This window comes from Polyergus mexicanus, unplaced genomic scaffold (assembly GCF_030449975.1).
Source record: "Polyergus mexicanus isolate NDT 795.1 unplaced genomic scaffold, iyPolMexi1.0 SCAF_37, whole genome shotgun sequence".
Taxonomy (NCBI): domain Eukaryota; kingdom Metazoa; phylum Arthropoda; class Insecta; order Hymenoptera; family Formicidae; genus Polyergus; species Polyergus mexicanus.
Window position 1 is genome coordinate 1 of NW_027223357.1, and position 23,377 is coordinate 23,377.

Genomic DNA, 23,377 nt, shown 5'->3' on the forward strand with positions numbered 1-23,377 from the left:
GATGATATAATCGACTATTTCTTCTTCTGCAATAGGAACTTTATTTCCCTTGATCACTTTATCGTGACAGTAGTCGCTAAATGATTCCTTCTTCTCCCATACTCGATTCTCAAACTGACGTTTCCTTTCCAATCTGCTCAGGGGCTGGTTAAACATCGTGCCCATTTTCTCCAGCAGCCTATCCACTCTCATTGACAAATGCTCGACTAAAGAAAAATACCAGTCGGCTGCTTTCCCCCGCAGTTTCGAACCGACCAGTACCTTCGCGGCATTTTCGTCAAGCTCATACGTATCCCTCAGTAAATTGACCTGAGCCTTCCATCGTTCGAAATCATCGCCTGAGCCATTGTACTCGCTGAGAAGATCACTGACGTTCTTAATATTTAATGTAGTTCGAGAAACCGTAGACAAACTATTCCTTGGAGACGCTCGTAGCAAGTCATTTTCCCGACGTAAGAGTTCGATCTCTCTTTGCATTATATCGCGTTCTCTAGCTAACAATTCCATTTCTCGTTGAGATAAATTTTCACCTACCGGCGGTATAACCTCTCTTGTCTGCGCCGCCTCCTCTTCCTGGCCGCCGTCCTCAAGGTCATCTTCAACCGGTTGTTGCTGGGCCGCCTCGGTAATCCAAGCCCCGGAAGGATCCGCCTGCTGTAGCCTTGCAATTAATTCAACTTTACGTCCATATGTAGGCAATTTATGTTGCCGCAAAATATTTTTTTAGCTGTGCCACGCTAAGTGCTTCCGGATCCATCCTAAATACAATAGTTCGCAAATGAGTATATTTCTTTTTATCGCGCGCACCTAGCTGCGTTAAGAAAACTATTATTTTTATTGCACGGATACGCCCTTCTCACGCTCCTCCTCGATGGACCACGCACACGGCAGCTCTAACCTCAATGGGTCCTTTGTCCCGCACGCACACAGCAGTACTAGATTCTTGATCCCACTTCTGAATTTGTAGCACGATAAATAACTCAAGGTCTCTCAGGACATTAGTTTATTATTACAAAATAAACAGAGCTTTTGTCACAGGCTTGACGCGTGTCGTCGCCACACACTCTCCTGCCCTCTCCTGCGCCGCCGCGCTACGCTGGCCCGCAGGGCTCCGCGCACGATAAATAGGGCCCTGCGTGCTACAATCTGAATATGTTTTTAGGCATCTTCCGGTTCTATACATGCATTTCCTACATTCAAAAAAATGTAGATAGAAAATGTAGAGCTGGAGAGAAAAAGCACAATAAAAAAAGTAACATTAAAATTGATGTTAAAATTGATGTATGTCTTATTTTTAAAAATTATATAATTATATTATATATTATTAATAAAATTAAAGTAATATAATAACATTTTTAACATTTTTTATAAAATTATATATGATTAAATTAATTGCATATAGGATCAAATTAGTACTAAATTATTTCTCATATAGTTTCAACTATTATACAGATAAAGTTTAATAATATATCTGAAACAATTAACTGTGATTGAACAATTAAAAATTATTATTGATCAACAAATTATTTTAATTATTAGAGTATAGTAATTGTTATATAAATATGTTTGCATAATTTCATTCATCCTTTAGAAATGGTTTCTAATGTCCAATGAAGCTTGATGCTTATCACCACATTCCATTGTTCAGTCAAGTAAGCGGTAAAAACATTCCTCGAAGGGAAACATCTTATGTTACTGGGTTTTTATAGACACATCCGCTGTCAGTTTTTTAATTTTGCTTATGTTACTTACTGGAAAGTTTCTGTTTACTCTGTACAACAGGAGAAGTTTATGTACTCGATGATGGTGGTGAAGTGGATCTTGATTTGGGCAATTACGAGCGTTTTCTGGATATCACTCTTCATAAGGACAATAATATAACAACGGGAAAAATTTATCAACATGTTATTACAAAAGAGAGACACGGAGATTATCTAGAAAAAACAGTACAAGGTATATCTCTATTTATATAATATCGCATATTTATATATAAGAAAGAGAAAGAGAGAGAAAAACACAATTTTTGCACAAATTAATAAAGATTGATATTATTTTTTAGTTGTACCTCACATCACTGATGCTATTCAGGAGTGGGTGGAAAGAGTTGCGAATCAGTCTGTAACAGAAGATGGAGCTAAACCAGAGGTATTGCTAATAATATGAATTATTATAATATATAATGTTACATAATTCCATAAGATATGTAAAAATATTAATTTACATAATATTCTTTATATATTTGTGATATATAATTCTAATTACATAATTTATTAATAATGCTTTACAGGTTTGCATAGTGGAATTAGGTGGCACAATAGGCGACATAGAGGGGATGCCGTTTGTAGAAGCATTTAGGCAATTTCAATTTAGAGTGAAGAAAGAAAACTTCTGTGTTGCCCATGTGTCTTTAGTGCCGCAGGTAACTGCGTTACATGCCTACAATCTTTACACACAGGTTACATTCTCGTTTACATATCTCTTCTATATTTTATGTGCATACAATAATAAATGCATAATTAATTTTTGTGAAACTCCCTAAACGTTTTTGTGAAGATAATTTCTGAGTAATTATTGAGATATAAAATACTTTTTAGCCAAAATCAACGGGTGAACCCAAGACGAAACCAACGCAATCTAGTGTGAGGGAGTTACGTGGATTAGGTTTATCACCCGATCTAATAGTTTGTAGATCGGAAACGCCTATTGGCAATTCTGCCAAAGAAAAAATTTCAAATTTCTGTCATGTCGCTCCAGAGCAGGTAATTATCATAAATATTTTTAATGAAGAAATAAACTGTATCGTAATTGATTAATTAAAATTGTTAATGTTTGAAAGTAAGTAATTAATTGATATCAACATTAAGTGACATCAAATATTTTGATCAGGTTATCACTATTCACGACTTAACATCCATATATCGAGTACCACTTCTTATGGAATATCAAGGCGTTATAGAGTTTCTCAATGATCGATTGCAACTGAATATCGGAATACCGCGTCCGCGTTTCTTCATGCGAAAATGGCGAGATTTAGCTGATCGCGTGGATCATTTGCGGAAAGATGTTAACATCGCTCTAGTGGGCAAATATACAAAACTCGAGGATTCCTACGCTTCTGTTACAAAAGCGTTGCAACATGCTGCCATTGAGGCCGGTTATAAATTGAAATTGACGGTACTGTGTCGTAATTATTTGAAATATATATAATTTTATACATATTACATAATCATATTGTACTATTATTTTTTGAATGATTATGCAATAATATTATTGCAGTTTATTGAAGCTGCTAATCTAGAGCAAATTACATTAATGGAAAATCCAGTCTTGTATCATGAGGCTTGGCAACAGCTTTGTAAAAGCAGGTAAATATTTCAATATATTTTTATGGTTCTGTACTTCTCTTATATCCATAATTTTTAATGAAGATACATTTGTTGTGTTTAGTGGCATTATTGTACCAGGTGGCTTCGGTAAAAGAGGATTGGAAGGAAAGATGGAGGCCTGTCGATGGTGTAGAACAAACAACAAACCGTTTCTCGGCATCTGTCTGGGTCTACAAGCGGCAGTCATTGAATTCGCGCGAAACGTATTGAATCTCCAATCGGCGAACTCTACAGAAATTGATCCACATACTAGTAGTCCTGTGGTAATAGACATGCCAGAGCACAATCAGGGAATTATGGGGGGAACTATGAGGCTTGGCAAAAGACAAACGCGTTTCTGTAACAATAATTCTGTCCTAAGTAAGTACCAGAATCCATGTTTCAACTTGAGATCAATTTTCTTTTTTCAATGCCACAATATATGATATATTCTTATATATATATATATATATATATATATATATATATATATATATATATATATATTATTTTATTTTTATATTTTTCTGTACAGAGAAATTGTATGACAATAAAGATGTCATAGAAGAAAGACATAGGCATAGATATGAAATAAATCCGGATTATGTTCCAGATTTAGAAGCAGCTGGTTTAAAATTTGTAGGTGAGTTATATTGCATTTTTTCACACACAATAAAGTTATAGTTTTGGTAAATATAATAGACAATCTTAATTATACATAATTGAGATAATATATATATATATATATATATATATATATATATATATATATATATATATATATATACTCTATATAGTCTAACATTTTGTTTAATAGGTCGTGATGACGATGAAAATATACGAATGGAAATCGCCGAATTGGAAGGACATAGTTATTATGTAGCTACGCAGTTTCATCCTGAGTATCTATCAAGGCCTTTAAAACCCTCACCGCCGTTCCTCGGTTTAATTTTAGCCAGTGTAGACAAACTGAAGTATTATGTAGCACGAGGATGTAAATTTTCACCTCGCCAACAGAGCGATAATGAATCAGGTAATAATGAAATAACTAGAAAAAGATATATAAAAAAATAAAAATTTATATTAAATTAACGTAATTAGTATAATTAATATATATTAATATAATTGCGCGCACACACATATATGCAAAATGTATGTTTAATGTAAAAATTAGACATAATTTCAATTTGCATGCAAATTTCTCCAACTTACTCATTTGTCATGTTGATTGTTACAGACGATGACTACATGTTGGAGAAAGTGTCAAAATTGCAGTTGTCTAGTAATGCAAGTAGAAGTGGTAGTAATATTACAGAACTCAATGATACTTTGCATTGAGTGAAATTTTATTATCGCAAATTTATTTTGTATCATTCCATTTTCCTATAATCTGATCCACATGTCTTTCTCTAGTCTTACATAATTCATGATTAAAAATTGAAACATAATAAATACATGAATATGTGATAAGTATATATTTGTACAATATATATATATATATATATTAATAATATAAATTTAAATCTTGCTATAACTGAAAACAGAAGTTAGAATCCTAATATAGCTTACAAGCAGCAACAACTATAAATACAAATATATAATTTATGATAACTTTAGGAATGAGTCTGTATCTCATATAAGTTACTATGAAATCTCATGTTTTGGTTAAATATATATATGTAAACAGGTTCTTATAGAAAATAGATTTCATCATTTTAATACATCGTCTTATACCAGAGATTTAAATTTATATAATTTTAATAAGTTAAAATGTTATGAGGGAATAAATAGTGTTTATGATATTATAATACACTATTTCAATTGTAAGTCTGCAGTATTCAAACTACATTTTTTATATCGACAAACTAATTTTTTATACGTACAAAGTATTCAGGATGAGGGATAGAGAGAGTGTCCCGAAATATTATAATTTTATTATAATCTCATGTATATCAAACAATTGTTATATTGTACATAATGTATAATGTAGTAGTGTATACCTAATACGAATTTTATTAGATATTATAAGTTTTATATTTTGTAATAAATTATGTCATGTTTAAACGTAAAAATTTCTTGTATGTTTGTATGTATTGATAAAAATATTAATATGTTTCAGATCAAATGAAATATATATGTATATGTGAATCTAGATTTTAAAGATTTAATTTAATTATATACAAGCCGAAATCATAATCTCTTTCTAAAAACATGATTTGTCTTTTATAAATTATATAATGATTATAAAGATTCTTTGAATTATAGCGACAATTAACTTATCATAGTCTAGTCTAGTCTTGTTGATATAATATTAACGAAAAAAGATAATTAATAAAATTAAAATGTTTGAAATATTGCAAAACTTAAAATTTTAATTTGTATTTCTTCTTATAATTATGTTCGCCTGATATTTTACTCATATTTGAGACCTTAAATTTTTGCGGTTTGAATTTTAATTTCAAATTCATATAAAAAAATTATCTATATTAAAAGACGATACAAATGAAAGAAAGTATATAATACAAAAATTTACAAATATCTAGATATGCAACTAGTTATATGAAATCTGATTTGTCAATTCTGGACATGCACATTCTATTGGTTAGAAATTTCACTCATACACATATCTTTCTTTACTACTGAAAGTCTGTGACAAAGCTATAGCTTTGGTACTTTTACCCTATAAAAATCTTGCAGCGCGCAAGCGCGGGCATAACGCTATACTTTACATATCGTGAACCGTGATGCGATTTATACAGTGCAGTGTTAAGTTCGGTTCAATTCATATCCAAGTTGTACTGACATTTACGAACTTGTAGCGGAGTATCCATATTCATCTCAAATCATCGAGAATCAGTTAGCTAAATCATGAAGTATATTCTGGTGACCGGCGGTGTGATCAGCGGCGTGGGCAAGGGTGTCATCGCCAGCTCGTTCGGCACTATCCTCAAACACTGTAACATTCGCGTGACATCCATCAAGATTGATCCTTATATCAATATCGATGCCGGGACGTTCTCGCCCTACGAGCACGGTGAGCGCGATATTAATTTCTGCACATCATTGTGCCATAATATTTGAAAAAACAGCGGTTTTTTCGTTAGCATGTTCGACATCAATCGGTATAAAATTGAGTTCAATTTCCTGTGCTATTGATACGGGACTTTATTGCGATCGCAGCAGTTGCACGTTATTGCGTAAAGATCGCTTCTTCCGTGATTCTAGCTCCTGATTTCTCGTTTCTTAACATTACAGAAATTTTTTTTTCATTTGAATATAATTTATAAAGGGTTATACACACACACACACACGCACGCACACACACACACACACACACATATATATATATATATATATATATACACATGTGTGTTGCGCGAGGTTTAATTCAAATCGTCTTGCCGATATTTCTATCTCTGTTTTCTGTCTATTTTTTGATTATCGATAGAAAAGAAATAAATTACAAAATTTTTTATCTGAATAAACCATACAGTTGTGTGATAAAATTGAATAAAAATCGCTAAATTAAATTCCACGATAAGTGAGTGCCTTTATGGCGGTAAAATTTTCAGCCATGTGCTTACGCCATTTTGCATGCTGCCGCCACGCTATTTAATAATTAATTAAGATTTATCGAATGAGGTCAGATGAATTTTTATAGCTATATAAAATATATATGTACACAAATAAAATTAATTACGCATATATATATATATATATATATATATGTATATATTGTATATAGTGCAATAATAGAAGAATATTCATTTTAAGCCCCAAGTTAATTTATTTTTCTATGCAAATATTCTACACTATACGAATCCATCTGAATATGTTTTTAGGCATCTTCCGGTTCTATACATGCATTTCCTACATTCAAAAAAATGTAGATAGAAAATGTAGAGCTGGAGAGAAAAAGCACAATAAAAAAAGTAACATTAAAATTGATGTTAAAATTGATGTATGTCTTATTTTTAAAAATTATATAATTATATTATATATTATTAATAAAATTAAAGTAATATAATAACATTTTTAACATTTTTTATAAAATTATATATGATTAAATTAATTGCATATAGGATCAAATTAGTACTAAATTATTTCTCATATAGTTTCAACTATTATACAGATAAAGTTTAATAATATATCTGAAACAATTAACTGTGATTGAACAATTAAAAATTATTATTGATCAACAAATTATTTTAATTATTAGAGTATAGTAATTGTTATATAAATATGTTTGCATAATTTCATTCATCCTTTAGAAATGGTTTCTAATGTCCAATGAAGCTTGATGCTTATCACCACATTCCATTGTTCAGTCAAGTAAGCGGTAAAAACATTCCTCGAAGGGAAACATCTTATGTTACTGGGTTTTTATAGACACATCCGCTGTCAGTTTTTTAATTTTGCTTATGTTACTTACTGGAAAGTTTCTGTTTACTCTGTACAACAGGAGAAGTTTATGTACTCGATGATGGTGGTGAAGTGGATCTTGATTTGGGCAATTACGAGCGTTTTCTGGATATCACTCTTCATAAGGACAATAATATAACAACGGGAAAAATTTATCAACATGTTATTACAAAAGAGAGACACGGAGATTATCTAGGAAAAACAGTACAAGGTATATCTCTATTTATATAATATCGCATATTTATATATAAGAAAGAGAAAGAGAGAGAAAAACACAATTTTTGCACAAATTAATAAAGATTGATATTATTTTTTAGTTGTACCTCACATCACTGATGCTATTCAGGAGTGGGTGGAAAGAGTTGCGAATCAGTCTGTAACAGAAGATGGAGCTAAACCAGAGGTATTGCTAATAATATGAATTATTATAATATATAATGTTACATAATTCCATAAGATATGTAAAAATATTAATTTACATAATATTCTTTATATATTTGTGATATATAATTCTAATTACATAATTTATTAATAATGCTTTACAGGTTTGCATAGTGGAATTAGGTGGCACAATAGGCGACATAGAGGGGATGCCGTTTGTAGAAGCATTTAGGCAATTTCAATTTAGAGTGAAGAAAGAAAACTTCTGTGTTGCCCATGTGTCTTTAGTGCCGCAGGTAACTGCGTTACATGCCTACAATCTTTACACACAGGTTACATTCTCGTTTACATATCTCTTCTATATTTTATGTGCATACAATAATAAATGCATAATTAATTTTTGGTGAAACTCCCTAAACGTTTTTGTGAAGATAATTTCTGAGTAATTATTGAGATATAAAATACTTTTTAGCCAAAATCAACGGGTGAACCCAAGACGAAACCAACGCAATCTAGTGTGAGGGAGTTACGTGGATTAGGTTTATCACCCGATCTAATAGTTTGTAGATCGGAAACGCCTATTGGCAATTCTGCCAAAGAAAAAATTTCAAATTTCTGTCATGTCGCTCCAGAGCAGGTAATTATCATAAATATTTTTAATGAAGAAATAAACTGTATCGTAATTGATTAATTAAAATTGTTAATGTTTGAAAGTAAGTAATTAATTGATATCAACATTAAGTGACATCAAATATTTTGATCAGGTTATCACTATTCACGACTTAACATCCATATATCGAGTACCACTTCTTATGGAATATCAAGGCGTTATAGAGTTTCTCAATGATCGATTGCAACTGAATATCGGAATACCGCGTCCGCGTTTCTTCATGCGAAAATGGCGAGATTTAGCTGATCGCGTGGATCATTTGCGGAAAGATGTTAACATCGCTCTAGTGGGCAAATATACAAAACTCGAGGATTCCTACGCTTCTGTTACAAAGCGTTGCAACATGCTGCCATTGAGGCCGGTTATAAATTGAAATTGACGGTACTGTGTCGTAATTATTTGAAATATATATAATTTTATACATATTACATAATCATATTGTACTATTATTTTTTGAATGATTATGCAATAATATTATTGCAGTTTATTGAAGCTGCTAATCTAGAGCAAATTACATTAATGGAAAATCCAGTCTTGTATCATGAGGCTTGGCAACAGCTTTGTAAAAGCAGGTAAATATTTCAATATATTTTTATGGTTCTGTACTTCTCTTATATCCATAATTTTTAATGAAGATACATTTGTTGTGTTTAGTGGCATTATTGTACCAGGTGGCTTCGGTAAAAGAGAATTGGAAGGAAAGATGGAGGCCTGTCGATGGTGTAGAACAAACAACAAACCGTTTCTCGGCATCTGTCTGGGTCTACAAGCGGCAGTCATTGAATTCGCGCGAAACGTATTGAATCTCCAATCGGCGAACTCTACAGAAATTGATCCACATACTAGTAGTCCTGTGGTAATAGACATGCCAGAGCACAATCAGGGAATTATGGGGGGAACTATGAGGCTTGGCAAAAGACAAACGCGTTTCTGTAACAATAATTCTGTCCTAAGTAAGTACCAGAATCCATGTTTCAACTTGAGATCAATTTTCTTTTTTCAATGCCACAATATATGATATATTCTTAATATATATATATATATATATATATATATATATTATTTTATTTTTATATTTTTCTGTACAGAGAAATTGTATGACAATAAAGATGTCATAGAAGAAAGACATAGGCATAGATATGAAATAAATCCGGATTATGTTCCAGATTTAGAAGCAGCTGGTTTAAAATTTGTAGGTGAGTTATATTGCATTTTTTCACACACAATAAAGTTATAGTTTTGGTAAATATAATAGACAATCTTAATTATACATAATTGAGATAATACAATATATATATATATATATATATATATATATATATATATATATATATACTCTATATAGTCTAACATTTTGTTTAATAGGTCGTGATGACGATGAAAATATACGAATGGAAATCGCCGAATTGGAAGGACATAGTTATTATGTAGCTACGCAGTTTCATCCTGAGTATCTATCAAGGCCTTTAAAACCCTCACCGCCGTTCCTCGGTTTAATTTTAGCCAGTGTAGACAAACTGAAGTATTATGTAGCACGAGGATGTAAATTTTCACCTCGCCAACAGAGCGATAATGAATCAGGTAATAATGAAATAACTAGAAAAAGATATAAAAACTATATAAAAAAATAAAAATTTATATTAAATTAACGTAATTAGTATAATTAATATATATTAATATAATTGCGCGCACACACATATATGCAAAATGTATGTTTAATGTAAAAATTAGACATAATTTCAATTTGCATGCAAATTTCTCCAACTTACTCATTTGTCATGTTGATTGTTACAGACGATGACTACATGTTGGAGAAAGTGTCAAAATTGCAGTTGTCTAGTAATGCAAGTAGAAGTGGTAGTAATATTACAGAACTCAATGATACTTTGCATTGAGTGAAATTTTATTATCGCAAATTTATTTTGTATCATTCCATTTTCCTATAATCTGATCCACATGTCTTTCTCTAGTCTTACATAATTCATGATTAAAAATTGAAACATAATAAATACATGAATATGTGATAAGTATATATTTGTACAATATATATATATATATATATTAATAATATAAATTTAAATCTTGCTATAACTGAAAACAGAAGTTAGAATCCTAATATAGCTTACAAGCAGCAACAACTATAAATACAAATATATAATTTATGATAACTTTAGGAATGAGTCTGTATCTCATATAAGTTACTATGAAATCTCATGTTTTGGTTAAATATATATATGTAAACAGGTTCTTATAGAAAATAGATTTCATCATTTTAATACATCGTCTTATACCAGAGATTTAAATTTATATAATTTTAATAAGTTAAAATGTTATGAGGGAATAAATAGTGTTTATGATATTATAATACACTATTTCAATTGTAAGTCTGCAGTATTCAAACTACATTTTTTATATCGACAAACTAATTTTTTATACGTACAAAGTATTCAGGATGAGGGATAGAGAGAGTGTCCCGAAATATTATAATTTTATTATAATCTCATGTATATCAAACAATTGTTATATTGTACATAATGTATAATGTAGTAGTGTATACCTAATACGAATTTTATTAGATATTATAAGTTTTATATTTTGTAATAAATTATGTCATGTTTAAACGTAAAAATTTCTTGTATGTTTGTATGTATTGATAAAAATATTAATATGTTTCAGATCAAATGAAATATATATGTATATGTGAATCTAGATTTTAAAGATTTAATTTAATTATATACAAGCCGAAATCATAATCTCTTTCTAAAAACATGATTTGTCTTTTATAAATTATATAATGATTATAAAGATTCTTTGAATTATAGCGACAATTAACTTATCATAGTCTAGTCTAGTCTTGTTGATATAATATTAACGAAAAAAGATAATTAATAAAATTAAAATGTTTGAAATATTGCAAAACTTAAAATTTTAATTTGTATTTCTTCTTATAATTATGTTCGCCTGATATTTTACTCATATTTGAGACCTTAAATTTTTGCGGTTTGAATTTTAATTTCAAATTCATATAAAAAAATTATCTATATTAAAAGACGATACAAATGAAAGAAAGTATATAATACAAAAATTTACAAATATCTAGATATGCAACTAGTTATATGAAATCTGATTTGTCAATTCTGGACATGCACATTCTATTGGTTAGAAATTTCACTCATACACATATCTTTCTTTACTACTGAAAGTCTGTGACAAAGCTATAGCTTTGGTACTTTTACCCTATAAAAATCTTGCAGCGCGCAAGCGCGGGCATAACGCTATACTTTACATATCGTGAACCGTGATGCGATTTATACAGTGCAGTGTTAAGTTCGGTTCAATTCATATCCAAGTTGTACTGACATTTACGAACTTGTAGCGGAGTATTATATTCATCTCATATTCATCTCAAATCATCGAGAATCAGTTAGCTAAATCATGAAGTATATTCTGGTGACCGGCGGTGTGATGAGCGGCGTGGGCAAGGGTGTCATCGCCAGCTCGTTCGGCACTATCCTCAAACACTGTAACATTCGCGTGACATCCATCAAGATTGATCCTTATATCAATATCGATGCCGGGACGTTCTCGCCCTACGAGCACGGTGAGCGCGATATTAATTTCTGCACATCATTGTGCCATAATATTTGAAAAAACAGCGGTTTTTTCGTTAGCATGTTCGACATCAATCGGTATAAAATTGAGTTCAATTTCCTGTGCTATTGATACGGGACTTTATTGCGATCGCAGCAGTTGCACGTTATTGCGTAAAGATCGCTTCTTCCGTGATTCTAGCTCCTGATTTCTCGTTTCTTAACATTACAGAAATTTTTTTTTCATTTGAATATAATTTATAAAGGGTTATACACACACACACACACGCACACACACACACACACACACACACACACACACACACACACACACACACATATATATATATATATATATATATACACATGTGTGTTGCGCGAGGTTTAATTCAAATCGTCTTGCCGATATTTCTATCACTGTTTTCTGTCTATTTTTTGATTATCGATAGAAAAGAAATAAATTACAAAATTTTTTATCTGAATAAACCATACAGTTGTGTGATAAAATTGAATAAAAATCGCTAAATTAAATTCCACGATAAGTGAGTGCCTTTATGGCGGTAAAATTTTCAGCCATGTGCTTACGCCATTTTGCATGCTGCCGCCACGCTATTTAATAATTAATTAAGATTTATCGAATGAGGTCAGATGAATTTTTATAGCTATATAAAATATATATGTACACAAATAAAATTAATTACGCATATATATATATATATATATATATATATATGTATATATTGTATATAGTGCAATAATAGAAGAATATTCATTTTAAGCCCCAAGTTAATTTATTTTTCTATGCAAATATTCTACACTATACGAATCCATCTGAATATGTTTTTAGGCATCTTCCGGTTCTATACATGCATTTCCTACATTCAAAAAAATGTAGATAGAAAATGTAGAGCTGGAGAGAAAAAGCACAATAAAAAAAGTAACATTAAAATTGATGTTAAAATTGATGTATGTCTTATTTTTAAAAATTATATAATTATATTATATATTATTAATAAAATTAAAGTAATATAATAACATTTTTAACATTTTTTATAAAATTATATATGATTAAATTAATTGCATATAGGATCAAATTAGTACTAAATTATTTCTCATATAGTTTCAACTATTATACAGATAAAGTTTAATAATATATCTGAAACAATTAACTGTGATTGAACAATTAAAAATTATTATTGATCAACAAATTATTTTAATTATTAGAGTATAGTAATTGTTATATAAATATGTTTGCATAATTTCATTCATCCTTTAGAAATGGTTTCTAATGTCCAATGAAGCTTGATGCTTATCACCACATTCCATTGTTCAGTCAAGTAAGCGGTAAAAACATTCCTCGAAGGGAAACATCTTATGTTACTGGGTTTTTATAGACACATCCGCTGTCAGTTTTTTAATTTTGCTTATGTTACTTACTGGAAAGTTTCTGTTTACTCTGTACAACAGGAGAAGTTTATGTACTCGATGATGGTGGTGAAGTGGATCTTGATTTGGGCAATTACGAGCGTTTTCTGGATATCACTCTTCATAAGGACAATAATATAACAACGGGAAAAATTTATCAACATGTTATTACAAAAGAGAGACACGGAGATTATCTAGGAAAAACAGTACAAGGTATATCTCTATTTATATAATATCGCATATTTATATATAAGAAAGAGAAAGAGAGAGAAAAACACAATTTTTGCACAAATTAATAAAGATTGATATTATTTTTTAGTTGTACCTCACATCACTGATGCTATTCAGGAGTGGGTGGAAAGAGTTGCGAATCAGTCTGTAACAGAAGATGGAGCTAAACCAGAGGTATTGCTAATAATATGAATTATTATAATATATAATGTTACATAATTCCATAAGATATGTAAAAATATTAATTTACATAATATTCTTTATATATTTGTGATATATAATTCTAATTACATAATTTATTAATAATGCTTTACAGGTTTGCATAGTGGAATTAGGTGGCACAATAGGCGACATAGAGGGGATGCCGTTTGTAGAAGCATTTAGGCAATTTCAATTTAGAGTGAAGAAAGAAAACTTCTGTGTTGCCCATGTGTCTTTAGTGCCGCAGGTAACTGCGTTACATGCCTACAATCTTTACACACAGGTTACATTCTCGTTTACATATCTCTTCTATATTTTATGTGCATACAATAATAAATGCATAATTAATTTTTGTGAAACTCCCTAAACGTTTTTGTGAAGATAATTTCTGAGTAATTATTGAGATATAAAATACTTTTTAGCCAAAATCAACGGGTGAACCCAAGACGAAACCAACGCAATCTAGTGTGAGGGAGTTACGTGGATTAGGTTTATCACCCGATCTAATAGTTTGTAGATCGGAAACGCCTATTGGCAATTCTGCCAAAGAAAAAATTTCAAATTTCTGTCATGTCGCTCCAGAGCAGGTAATTATCATAAATATTTTTAATGAAGAAATAAACTGTATCGTAATTGATTAATTAAAATTGTTAATGTTTGAAAGTAAGTAATTAATTGATATCAACATTAAGTGACATCAAATATTTTGATCAGGTTATCACTATTCACGACTTAACATCCATATATCGAGTACCACTTCTTATGGAATATCAAGGCGTTATAGAGTTTCTCAATGATCGATTGCAACTGAATATCGGAATACCGCGTCCGCGTTTCTTCATGCGAAAATGGCGAGATTTAGCTGATCGCGTGGATCATTTGCGGAAAGATGTTAACATCGCTCTAGTGGGCAAATATACAAAACTCGAGGATTCCTACGCTTCTGTTACAAAAGCGTTGCAACATGCTGCCATTGAGGCCGGTTATAAATTGAAATTGACGGTACTGTGTCGTAATTATTTGAAATATATATAATTTTATACATATTACATAATCATATTGTACTATTATTTTTTGAATGATTATGCAATAATATTATTGCAGTTTATTGAAGCTGCTAATCTAGAGCAAATTACATTAATGGAAAATCCAGTCTTGTATCATGAGGCTTGGCAACAGCTTTGTAAAAGCAGGTAAATATTTCAATATATTTTTATGGTTCTGTACTTCTCTTATATCCATAATTTTTAATGAAGATACATTTGTTGTGTTTAGTGGCATTATTGTACCAGGTGGCTTCGGTAAAAGAGGATTGGAAGGAAAGATGGAGGCCTGTCGATGGTGTAGAACAAACAACAAACCGTTTCTCGGCATCTGTCTGGGTCTACAAGCGGCAGTCATTGAATTCGCGCGAAACGTATTGAATCTCCAATCGGCGAACTCTACAGAAATTGATCCACATACTAGTAGTCCTGTGGTAATAGACATGCCAGAGCACAATCAGGGAATTATGGGGGGAACTATGAGGCTTGGCAAAAGACAAACGCGTTTCTGTAACAATAATTCTGTCCTAAGTAAGTACCAGAATCCATGTTTCAACTTGAGATCAATTTTCTTTTTTCAATGCCACAATATATGATATATTCTTAATATATATATATATATATATATATATATATATATATATATATATATATATATATTATTTTATTTTTATATTTTTCTGTACAGAGAAATTGTATGACAATAAAGATGTCATAGAAGAAAGACATAGGCATAGATATGAAATAAATCCGGATTATGTTCCAGATTTAGAAGCAGCTGGTTTAAAATTTGTAGGTGAGTTATATTGCATTTTTTCACACACAATAAAGTTATAGTTTTGGTAAATATAATAGACAATCTTAATTATACATAATTGAGATAATATAATATATATATATATATATATATATATATATATATATATATATATACTCTATATAGTCTAACATTTTGTTTAATAGGTCGTGATGACGATGAAAATATACGAATGGAAATCGCCGAATTGGAAGGACATAGTTATTATGTAGCTACGCAGTTTCATCCTGAGTATCTATCAAGGCCTTTAAAACCCTCACCGCCGTTCCTCGGTTTAATTTTAGCCAGTGTAGACAAACTGAAGTATTATGTAGCACGAGGATGTAAATTTTCACCTCGCCAACAGAGCGATAATGAATCAGGTAATAATGAAATAACTAGAAAAAGATATATAAAAAAATAAAAATTTATATTAAATTAACGTAATTAGTATAATTAATATATATTAATATAATTGCGCGCACACACATATATGCAAAATGTATGTTTGATGTAAAAATTAGACATAATTTCAATTTGCATGCAAATTTCTCCAACTTACTCATTTGTCATGTTGATTGTTACAGACGATGACTACATGTTGGAGAAAGTGTCAAAATTGCAGTTGTCTAGTAATGCAAGTAGAAGTGGTAGTAATATTACAGAACTCAATGATACTTTGCATTGAGTGAAATTTTATTATCGCAAATTTATTTTGTATCATTCCATTTTCCTATAATCTGATCCACATGTCTTTCTCTAGTCTTACATAATTCATGATTAAAAATTGAAACATAATAAATACATGAATATGTGATAAGTATATATTTGTACAATATATATATATATATATATTAATAATATAAATTTAAATCTTGCTATAACTGAAAACAGAAGTTAGAATCCTAATATAGCTTACAAGCAGCAACAACTATAAATACAAATATATAATTTATGATAACTTTAGGAATGAGTCTGTATCTCATATAAGTTACTATGAAATCTCATGTTTTGGTTAAATATATATATGTAAACAGGTTCTTATAGAAAATAGATTTCATCATTTTAATACATCGTCTTATACCAGAGATTTAAATTTATATAATTTTAATAAGTTAAAATGTTATGAGGGAATAAATAGTGTTTATGATATTATAATACACTATTTCAATTGTAAGTCTGCAGTATTCAAACTACATTTTTTATATCGACAAACTAATTTTTTATACGTACAAAGTATTCAGGATGAGGGATAGAGAGAGTGTCCCGAAATATTATAATTTTATTATAATCTCATGTATATCAAACAATTGTTATATTGTACATAATGTATAATGTAGTAGTGTATACCTAATACGAATTTTATTAGATATTATAAGTTTTATATTTTGTAATAAATTATGTCATGTTTAAACGTAAAAATTTCTTGTATGTTTGTATGTATTGATAAAAATATTAATATGTTTCAGATCAAATGAAATATATATGTATATGTGAATCTAGATTTTAAAGATTTAATTTAATTATATACAAGCCGAAATCATAATCTCTTTCTAAAAACATGATTTGTCTTTTATAAATTATATAATGATTATAAAGATTCTTTGAATTATAGCGACAATTAACTTATCATAGTCTAGTCTAGTCTTGTTGATATAATATTAACGAAAAAAGATAATTAATAAAATTAAAATGTTTGAAATATTGCAAAACTTAAAATTTTAATTTGTATTTCTTCTTATAATTATGTTCGCCTGATATTTTACTCATATTTGAGACCTTAAATTTTTGCGGTTTGAATTTTAATTTCAAATTCATATAAAAAAATTATCTATATTAAAAGACGATACAAATGAAAGAAAGTATATAATACAAAAATTTACAAATATCTAGATATGCAACTAGTTATATGAAATCTGATTTGTCAATTCTGGACATGCACATTCTATTGGTTAGAAATTTCACTCATACACATATCTTTCTTTACTACTGAAAGTCTGTGACAAAGCTATAGCTTTGGTACTTTTACCCTATAAAAATCTTGCAGCGCGCAAGCGCGGGCATAACGCTATACTTTACATATCGTGAACCGTGATGCGATTTATACAGTGCAGTGTTAAGTTCGGTTCAATTCATATCCAAGTTGTACTGACATTTACGAACTTGTAGCGGAGTATCCATATTCATCTCAAATCATCGAGAATCAGTTAGCTAAATCATGAAGTATATTCTGGTGACCGGCGGTGTGATCAGCGGCGTGGGCAAGGGTGTCATCGCCAGCTCGTTCGGCACTATCCTCAAACACTGTAACATTCGCGTGACATCCATCAAGATTGATCCTTATATCAATATCGATGCCGGGACGTTCTCGCCCTACGAGCACGGTGAGCGCGATATTAATTTCTGCACATCATTGTGCCATAATATTTGAAAAAACAGCGGTTTTTTCGTTAGCATGTTCGACATCAATCGGTATAAAATTGAGTTCAATTTCCTGTGCTATTGATACGGGACTTTATTGCGATCGCAGCAGTTGCACGTTATTGCGTAAAGATCGCTTCTTCCGTGATTCTAGCTCCTGATTTCTCGTTTCTTAACATTACAGAAATTTTTTTTTCATTTGAATATAATTTATAAAGGGTTATACACACACACACACACGCACGCACACACACACACACACACACATATATATATATATATATATATATACACATGTGTGTTGCGCGAGGTTTAATTCAAATCGTCTTGCCGATATTTCTATCTCTGTTTTCTGTCTATTTTTTGATTATCGATAGAAAAGAAATAAATTACAAAATTTTTTATCTGAATAAACCATACAGTTGTGTGATAAAATTGAATAAAAATCGCTAAATTAAATTCCACGATAAGTGAGTGCCTTTATGGCGGTAAAATTTTCAGCCATGTGCTTACGCCATTTTGCATGCTGCCGCCACGCTATTTAATAATTAATTAAGATTTATCGAATGAGGTCAGATGAATTTTTATAGCTATATAAAATATATATGTACACAAATAAAATTAATTACGCATATATATATATATATATATATATATGTATATATTGTATATAGTGCAATAATAGAAGAATATTCATTTTAAGCCCCAAGTTAATTTATTTTTCTATGCAAATATTCTACACTATACGAATCCATCTGAATATGTTTTTAGGCATCTTCCGGTTCTATACATGCATTTCCTACATTCAAAAAAATGTAGATAGAAAATGTAGAGCTGGAGAGAAAAAGCACAATAAAAAAAGTAACATTAAAATTGATGTTAAAATTGATGTATGTCTTATTTTTAAAAATTATATAATTATATTATATATTATTAATAAAATTAAAGTAATATAATAACATTTTTAACATTTTTTATAAAATTATATATGATTAAATTAATTGCATATAGGATCAAATTAGTACTAAATTATTTCTCATATAGTTTCAACTATTATACAGATAAAGTTTAATAATATATCTGAAACAATTAACTGTGATTGAACAATTAAAAATTATTATTGATCAACAAATTATTTTAATTATTAGAGTATAGTAATTGTTATATAAATATGTTTGCATAATTTCATTCATCCTTTAGAAATGGTTTCTAATGTCCAATGAAGCTTGATGCTTATCACCACATTCCATTGTTCAGTCAAGTAAGCGGTAAAAACATTCCTCGAAGGGAAACATCTTATGTTACTGGGTTTTTATAGACACATCCGCTGTCAGTTTTTTAATTTTGCTTATGTTACTTACTGGAAAGTTTCTGTTTACTCTGTACAACAGGAGAAGTTTATGTACTCGATGATGGTGGTGAAGTGGATCTTGATTTGGGCAATTACGAGCGTTTTCTGGATATCACTCTTCATAAGGACAATAATATAACAACGGGAAAAATTTATCAACATGTTATTACAAAAGAGAGACACGGAGATTATCTAGGAAAAACAGTACAAGGTATATCTCTATTTATATAATATCGCATATTTATATATAAGAAAGAGAAAGAGAGAGAAAAACACAATTTTTGCACAAATTAATAAAGATTGATATTATTTTTTAGTTGTACCTCACATCACTGATGCTATTCAGGAGTGGGTGGAAAGAGTTGCGAATCAGTCTGTAACAGAAGATGGAGCTAAACCAGAGGTATTGCTAATAATATGAATTATTATAATATATAATGTTACATAATTCCATAAGATATGTAAAAATATTAATTTACATAATATTCTTTATATATTTGTGATATATAATTCTAATTACATAATTTATTAATAATGCTTTACAGGTTTGCATAGTGGAATTAGGTGGCACAATAGGCGACATAGAGGGGATGCCGTTTGTAGAAGCATTTAGGCAATTTCAATTTAGAGTGAAGAAAGAAAACTTCTGTGTTGCCCATGTGTCTTTAGTGCCGCAGGTAACTGCGTTACATGCCTACAATCTTTACACACAGGTTACATTCTCGTTTACATATCTCTTCTATATTTTATGTGCATACAATAATAAATGCATAATTAATTTTTGTGAAACTCCCTAAACGTTTTTGTGAAGATAATTTCTGAGTAATTATTGAGATATAAAATACTTTTTAGCCAAAATCAACGGGTGAACCCAAGACGAAACCAACGCAATCTAGTGTGAGGGAGTTACGTGGATTAGGTTTATCACCCGATCTAATAGTTTGTAGATCGGAAACGCCTATTGGCAATTCTGCCAAAGAAAAAATTTCAAATTTCTGTCATGTCGCTCCAGAGCAGGTAATTATCATAAATATTTTTAATGAAGAAATAAACTGTATCGTAATTGATTAATTAAAATTGTTAATGTTTGAAAGTAAGTAATTAATTGATATCAACATTAAGTGACATCAAATATTTTGATCAGGTTATCACTATTCACGACTTAACATCCATATATCGAGTACCACTTCTTATGGAATATCAAGGCGTTATAGAGTTTCTCAATGATCGATTGCAACTGAATATCGGAATACCGCGTCCGCGTTTCTTCATGCGAAAATGGCGAGATTTAGCTGATCGCGTGGATCATTTGCGGAAAGATGTTAACATCGCTCTAGTGGGCAAATATACAAAACTCGAGGATTCCTACGCTTCTGTTACAAAAGCGTTGCAACATGCTGCCATTGAGGCCGGTTATAAATTGAAATTGACGGTACTGTGTCGTAATTATTTGAAATATATATAATTTTATACATATTACATAATCATATTGTACTATTATTTTTTGAATGATTATGCAATAATATTATTGCAGTTTATTGAAGCTGCTAATCTAGAGCAAATTACATTAATGGAAAATCCAGTCTTGTATCATGAGGCTTGGCAACAGCTTTGTAAAAGCAGGTAAATATTTCAATATATTTTTATGGTTCTGTACTTCTCTTATATCCATAATTTTTAATGAAGATACATTTGTTGTGTTTAGTGGCATTATTGTACCAGGTGGCTTCGGTAAAAGAGAATTGGAAGGAAAGATGGAGGCCTGTCGATGGTGTAGAACAAACAACAAACCGTTTCTCGGCATCTGTCTGGGTCTACAAGCGGCAGTCATTGAATTCGCGCGAAACGTATTGAATCTCCAATCGGCGAACTCTACAGAAATTGATCCACATACTAGTAGTCCTGTGGTAATAGACATGCCAGAGCACAATCAGGGAATTATGGGGGGAACTATGAGGCTTGGCAAAAGACAAACGCGTTTCTGTAACAATAATTCTGTCCTAAGTAAGTACCAGAATCCATGTTTCAACTTGAGATCAATTTTCTTTTTTCAATGCCACAATATATGATATATTCTTAATATATATATATATATATATATATATATATATATTATTTTATTTTTATATTTTTCTGTACAGAGAAATTGTATGACAATAAAGATGTCATAGAAGAAAGACATAGGCATAGATATGAAATAAATCCGGATTATGTTCCAGATTTAGAAGCAGCTGGTTTAAAATTTGTAGGTGAGTTATATTGCATTTTTTCACACACAATAAAGTTATAGTTTTGGTAAATATAATAGACAATCTTAATTATACATAATTGAGATAATACAATATATATATATATATATATATATATATATATATATATATATATACTCTATATAGTCTAACATTTTGTTTAATAGGTCGTGATGACGATGAAAATATACGAATGGAAATCGCCGAATTGGAAGGACATAGTTATTATGTAGCTACGCAGTTTCATCCTGAGTATCTATCAAGGCCTTTAAAACCCTCACCGCCGTTCCTCGGTTTAATTTTAGCCAGTGTAGACAAACTGAAGTATTATGTAGCACGAGGATGTAAATTTTCACCTCGCCAACAGAGCGATAATGAATCAGGTAATAATGAAATAACTAGAAAAAGATATAAAAACTATATAAAAAAATAAAAATTTATATTAAATTAACGTAATTAGTATAATTAATATATATTAATATAATTGCGCGCACACACATATATGCAAAATGTATGTTTAATGTAAAAATTAGACATAATTTCAATTTGCATGCAAATTTCTCCAACTTACTCATTTGTCATGTTGATTGTTACAGACGATGACTACATGTTGGAGAAAGTGTCAAAATTGCAGTTGTCTAGTAATGCAAGTAGAAGTGGTAGTAATATTACAGAACTCAATGATACTTTGCATTGAGTGAAATTTTATTATCGCAAATTTATTTTGTATCATTCCATTTTCCTATAATCTGATCCACATGTCTTTCTCTAGTCTTACATAATTCATGATTAAAAATTGAAACATAATAAATACATGAATATGTGATAAGTATATATTTGTACAATATATATATATATATATATTAATAATATAAATTTAAATCTTGCTATAACTGAAAACAGAAGTTAGAATCCTAATATAGCTTACAAGCAGCAACAACTATAAATACAAATATATAATTTATGATAACTTTAGGAATGAGTCTGTATCTCATATAAGTTACTATGAAATCTCATGTTTTGGTTAAATATATATATGTAAACAGGTTCTTATAGAAAATAGATTTCATCATTTTAATACATCGTCTTATACCAGAGATTTAAATTTATATAATTTTAATAAGTTAAAATGTTATGAGGGAATAAATAGTGTTTATGATATTATAATACACTATTTCAATTGTAAGTCTGCAGTATTCAAACTACATTTTTTATATCGACAAACTAATTTT

The 23,377-nt window shown here is 30.0% G+C and overlaps 3 protein-coding genes and 1 pseudogene across 3 annotated transcripts; all 4 read left to right on the forward strand.

Annotated features, from left to right (window-relative positions):
• Window positions 1–1,610: 1,610 nt before the first annotated feature.
• Window positions 1,611–4,703, forward strand: LOC138943731 (CTP synthase-like). Its single transcript, XM_070314665.1, has 11 exons — window positions 1,611–1,659; window positions 1,783–1,953; window positions 2,060–2,145; window positions 2,288–2,419; window positions 2,595–2,759; window positions 2,887–3,174; window positions 3,277–3,365; window positions 3,448–3,746; window positions 3,901–4,008; window positions 4,183–4,398; window positions 4,603–4,703. The coding sequence occupies exons 1-11, from the start codon at window positions 1,611–1,613 to the stop codon at window positions 4,701–4,703; spliced, it is 1,704 nt and encodes a 567-aa protein (XP_070170766.1).
• A 1,530-nt stretch (window positions 4,704–6,233) lies between these two features.
• Window positions 6,234–10,469, forward strand: LOC138943732 (CTP synthase-like; annotated as a pseudogene).
• Window positions 10,470–12,273: 1,804 nt separating this feature from the next.
• LOC138943751 (CTP synthase 1-like) lies at window positions 12,274–16,812 on the forward strand. Its single transcript, XM_070314688.1, has 11 exons — window positions 12,274–12,439; window positions 13,896–14,066; window positions 14,173–14,258; window positions 14,401–14,568; window positions 14,708–14,872; window positions 15,000–15,287; window positions 15,390–15,478; window positions 15,561–15,859; window positions 16,017–16,124; window positions 16,292–16,507; window positions 16,712–16,812. The coding sequence occupies exons 1-11, from the start codon at window positions 12,274–12,276 to the stop codon at window positions 16,810–16,812; spliced, it is 1,857 nt and encodes a 618-aa protein (XP_070170789.1).
• A 1,530-nt stretch (window positions 16,813–18,342) lies between these two features.
• LOC138943753 (CTP synthase 1-like) lies at window positions 18,343–22,842 on the forward strand. The gene is made up of 11 exons (XM_070314689.1): window positions 18,343–18,508; window positions 19,937–20,107; window positions 20,214–20,299; window positions 20,442–20,609; window positions 20,749–20,913; window positions 21,041–21,328; window positions 21,431–21,519; window positions 21,602–21,900; window positions 22,038–22,145; window positions 22,313–22,528; window positions 22,742–22,842. Exons 1-11 carry the CDS (start codon window positions 18,343–18,345, stop codon window positions 22,840–22,842), a joined length of 1,857 nt encoding a protein of 618 aa, XP_070170790.1.
• Window positions 22,843–23,377: the final 535 nt, after the last annotated feature.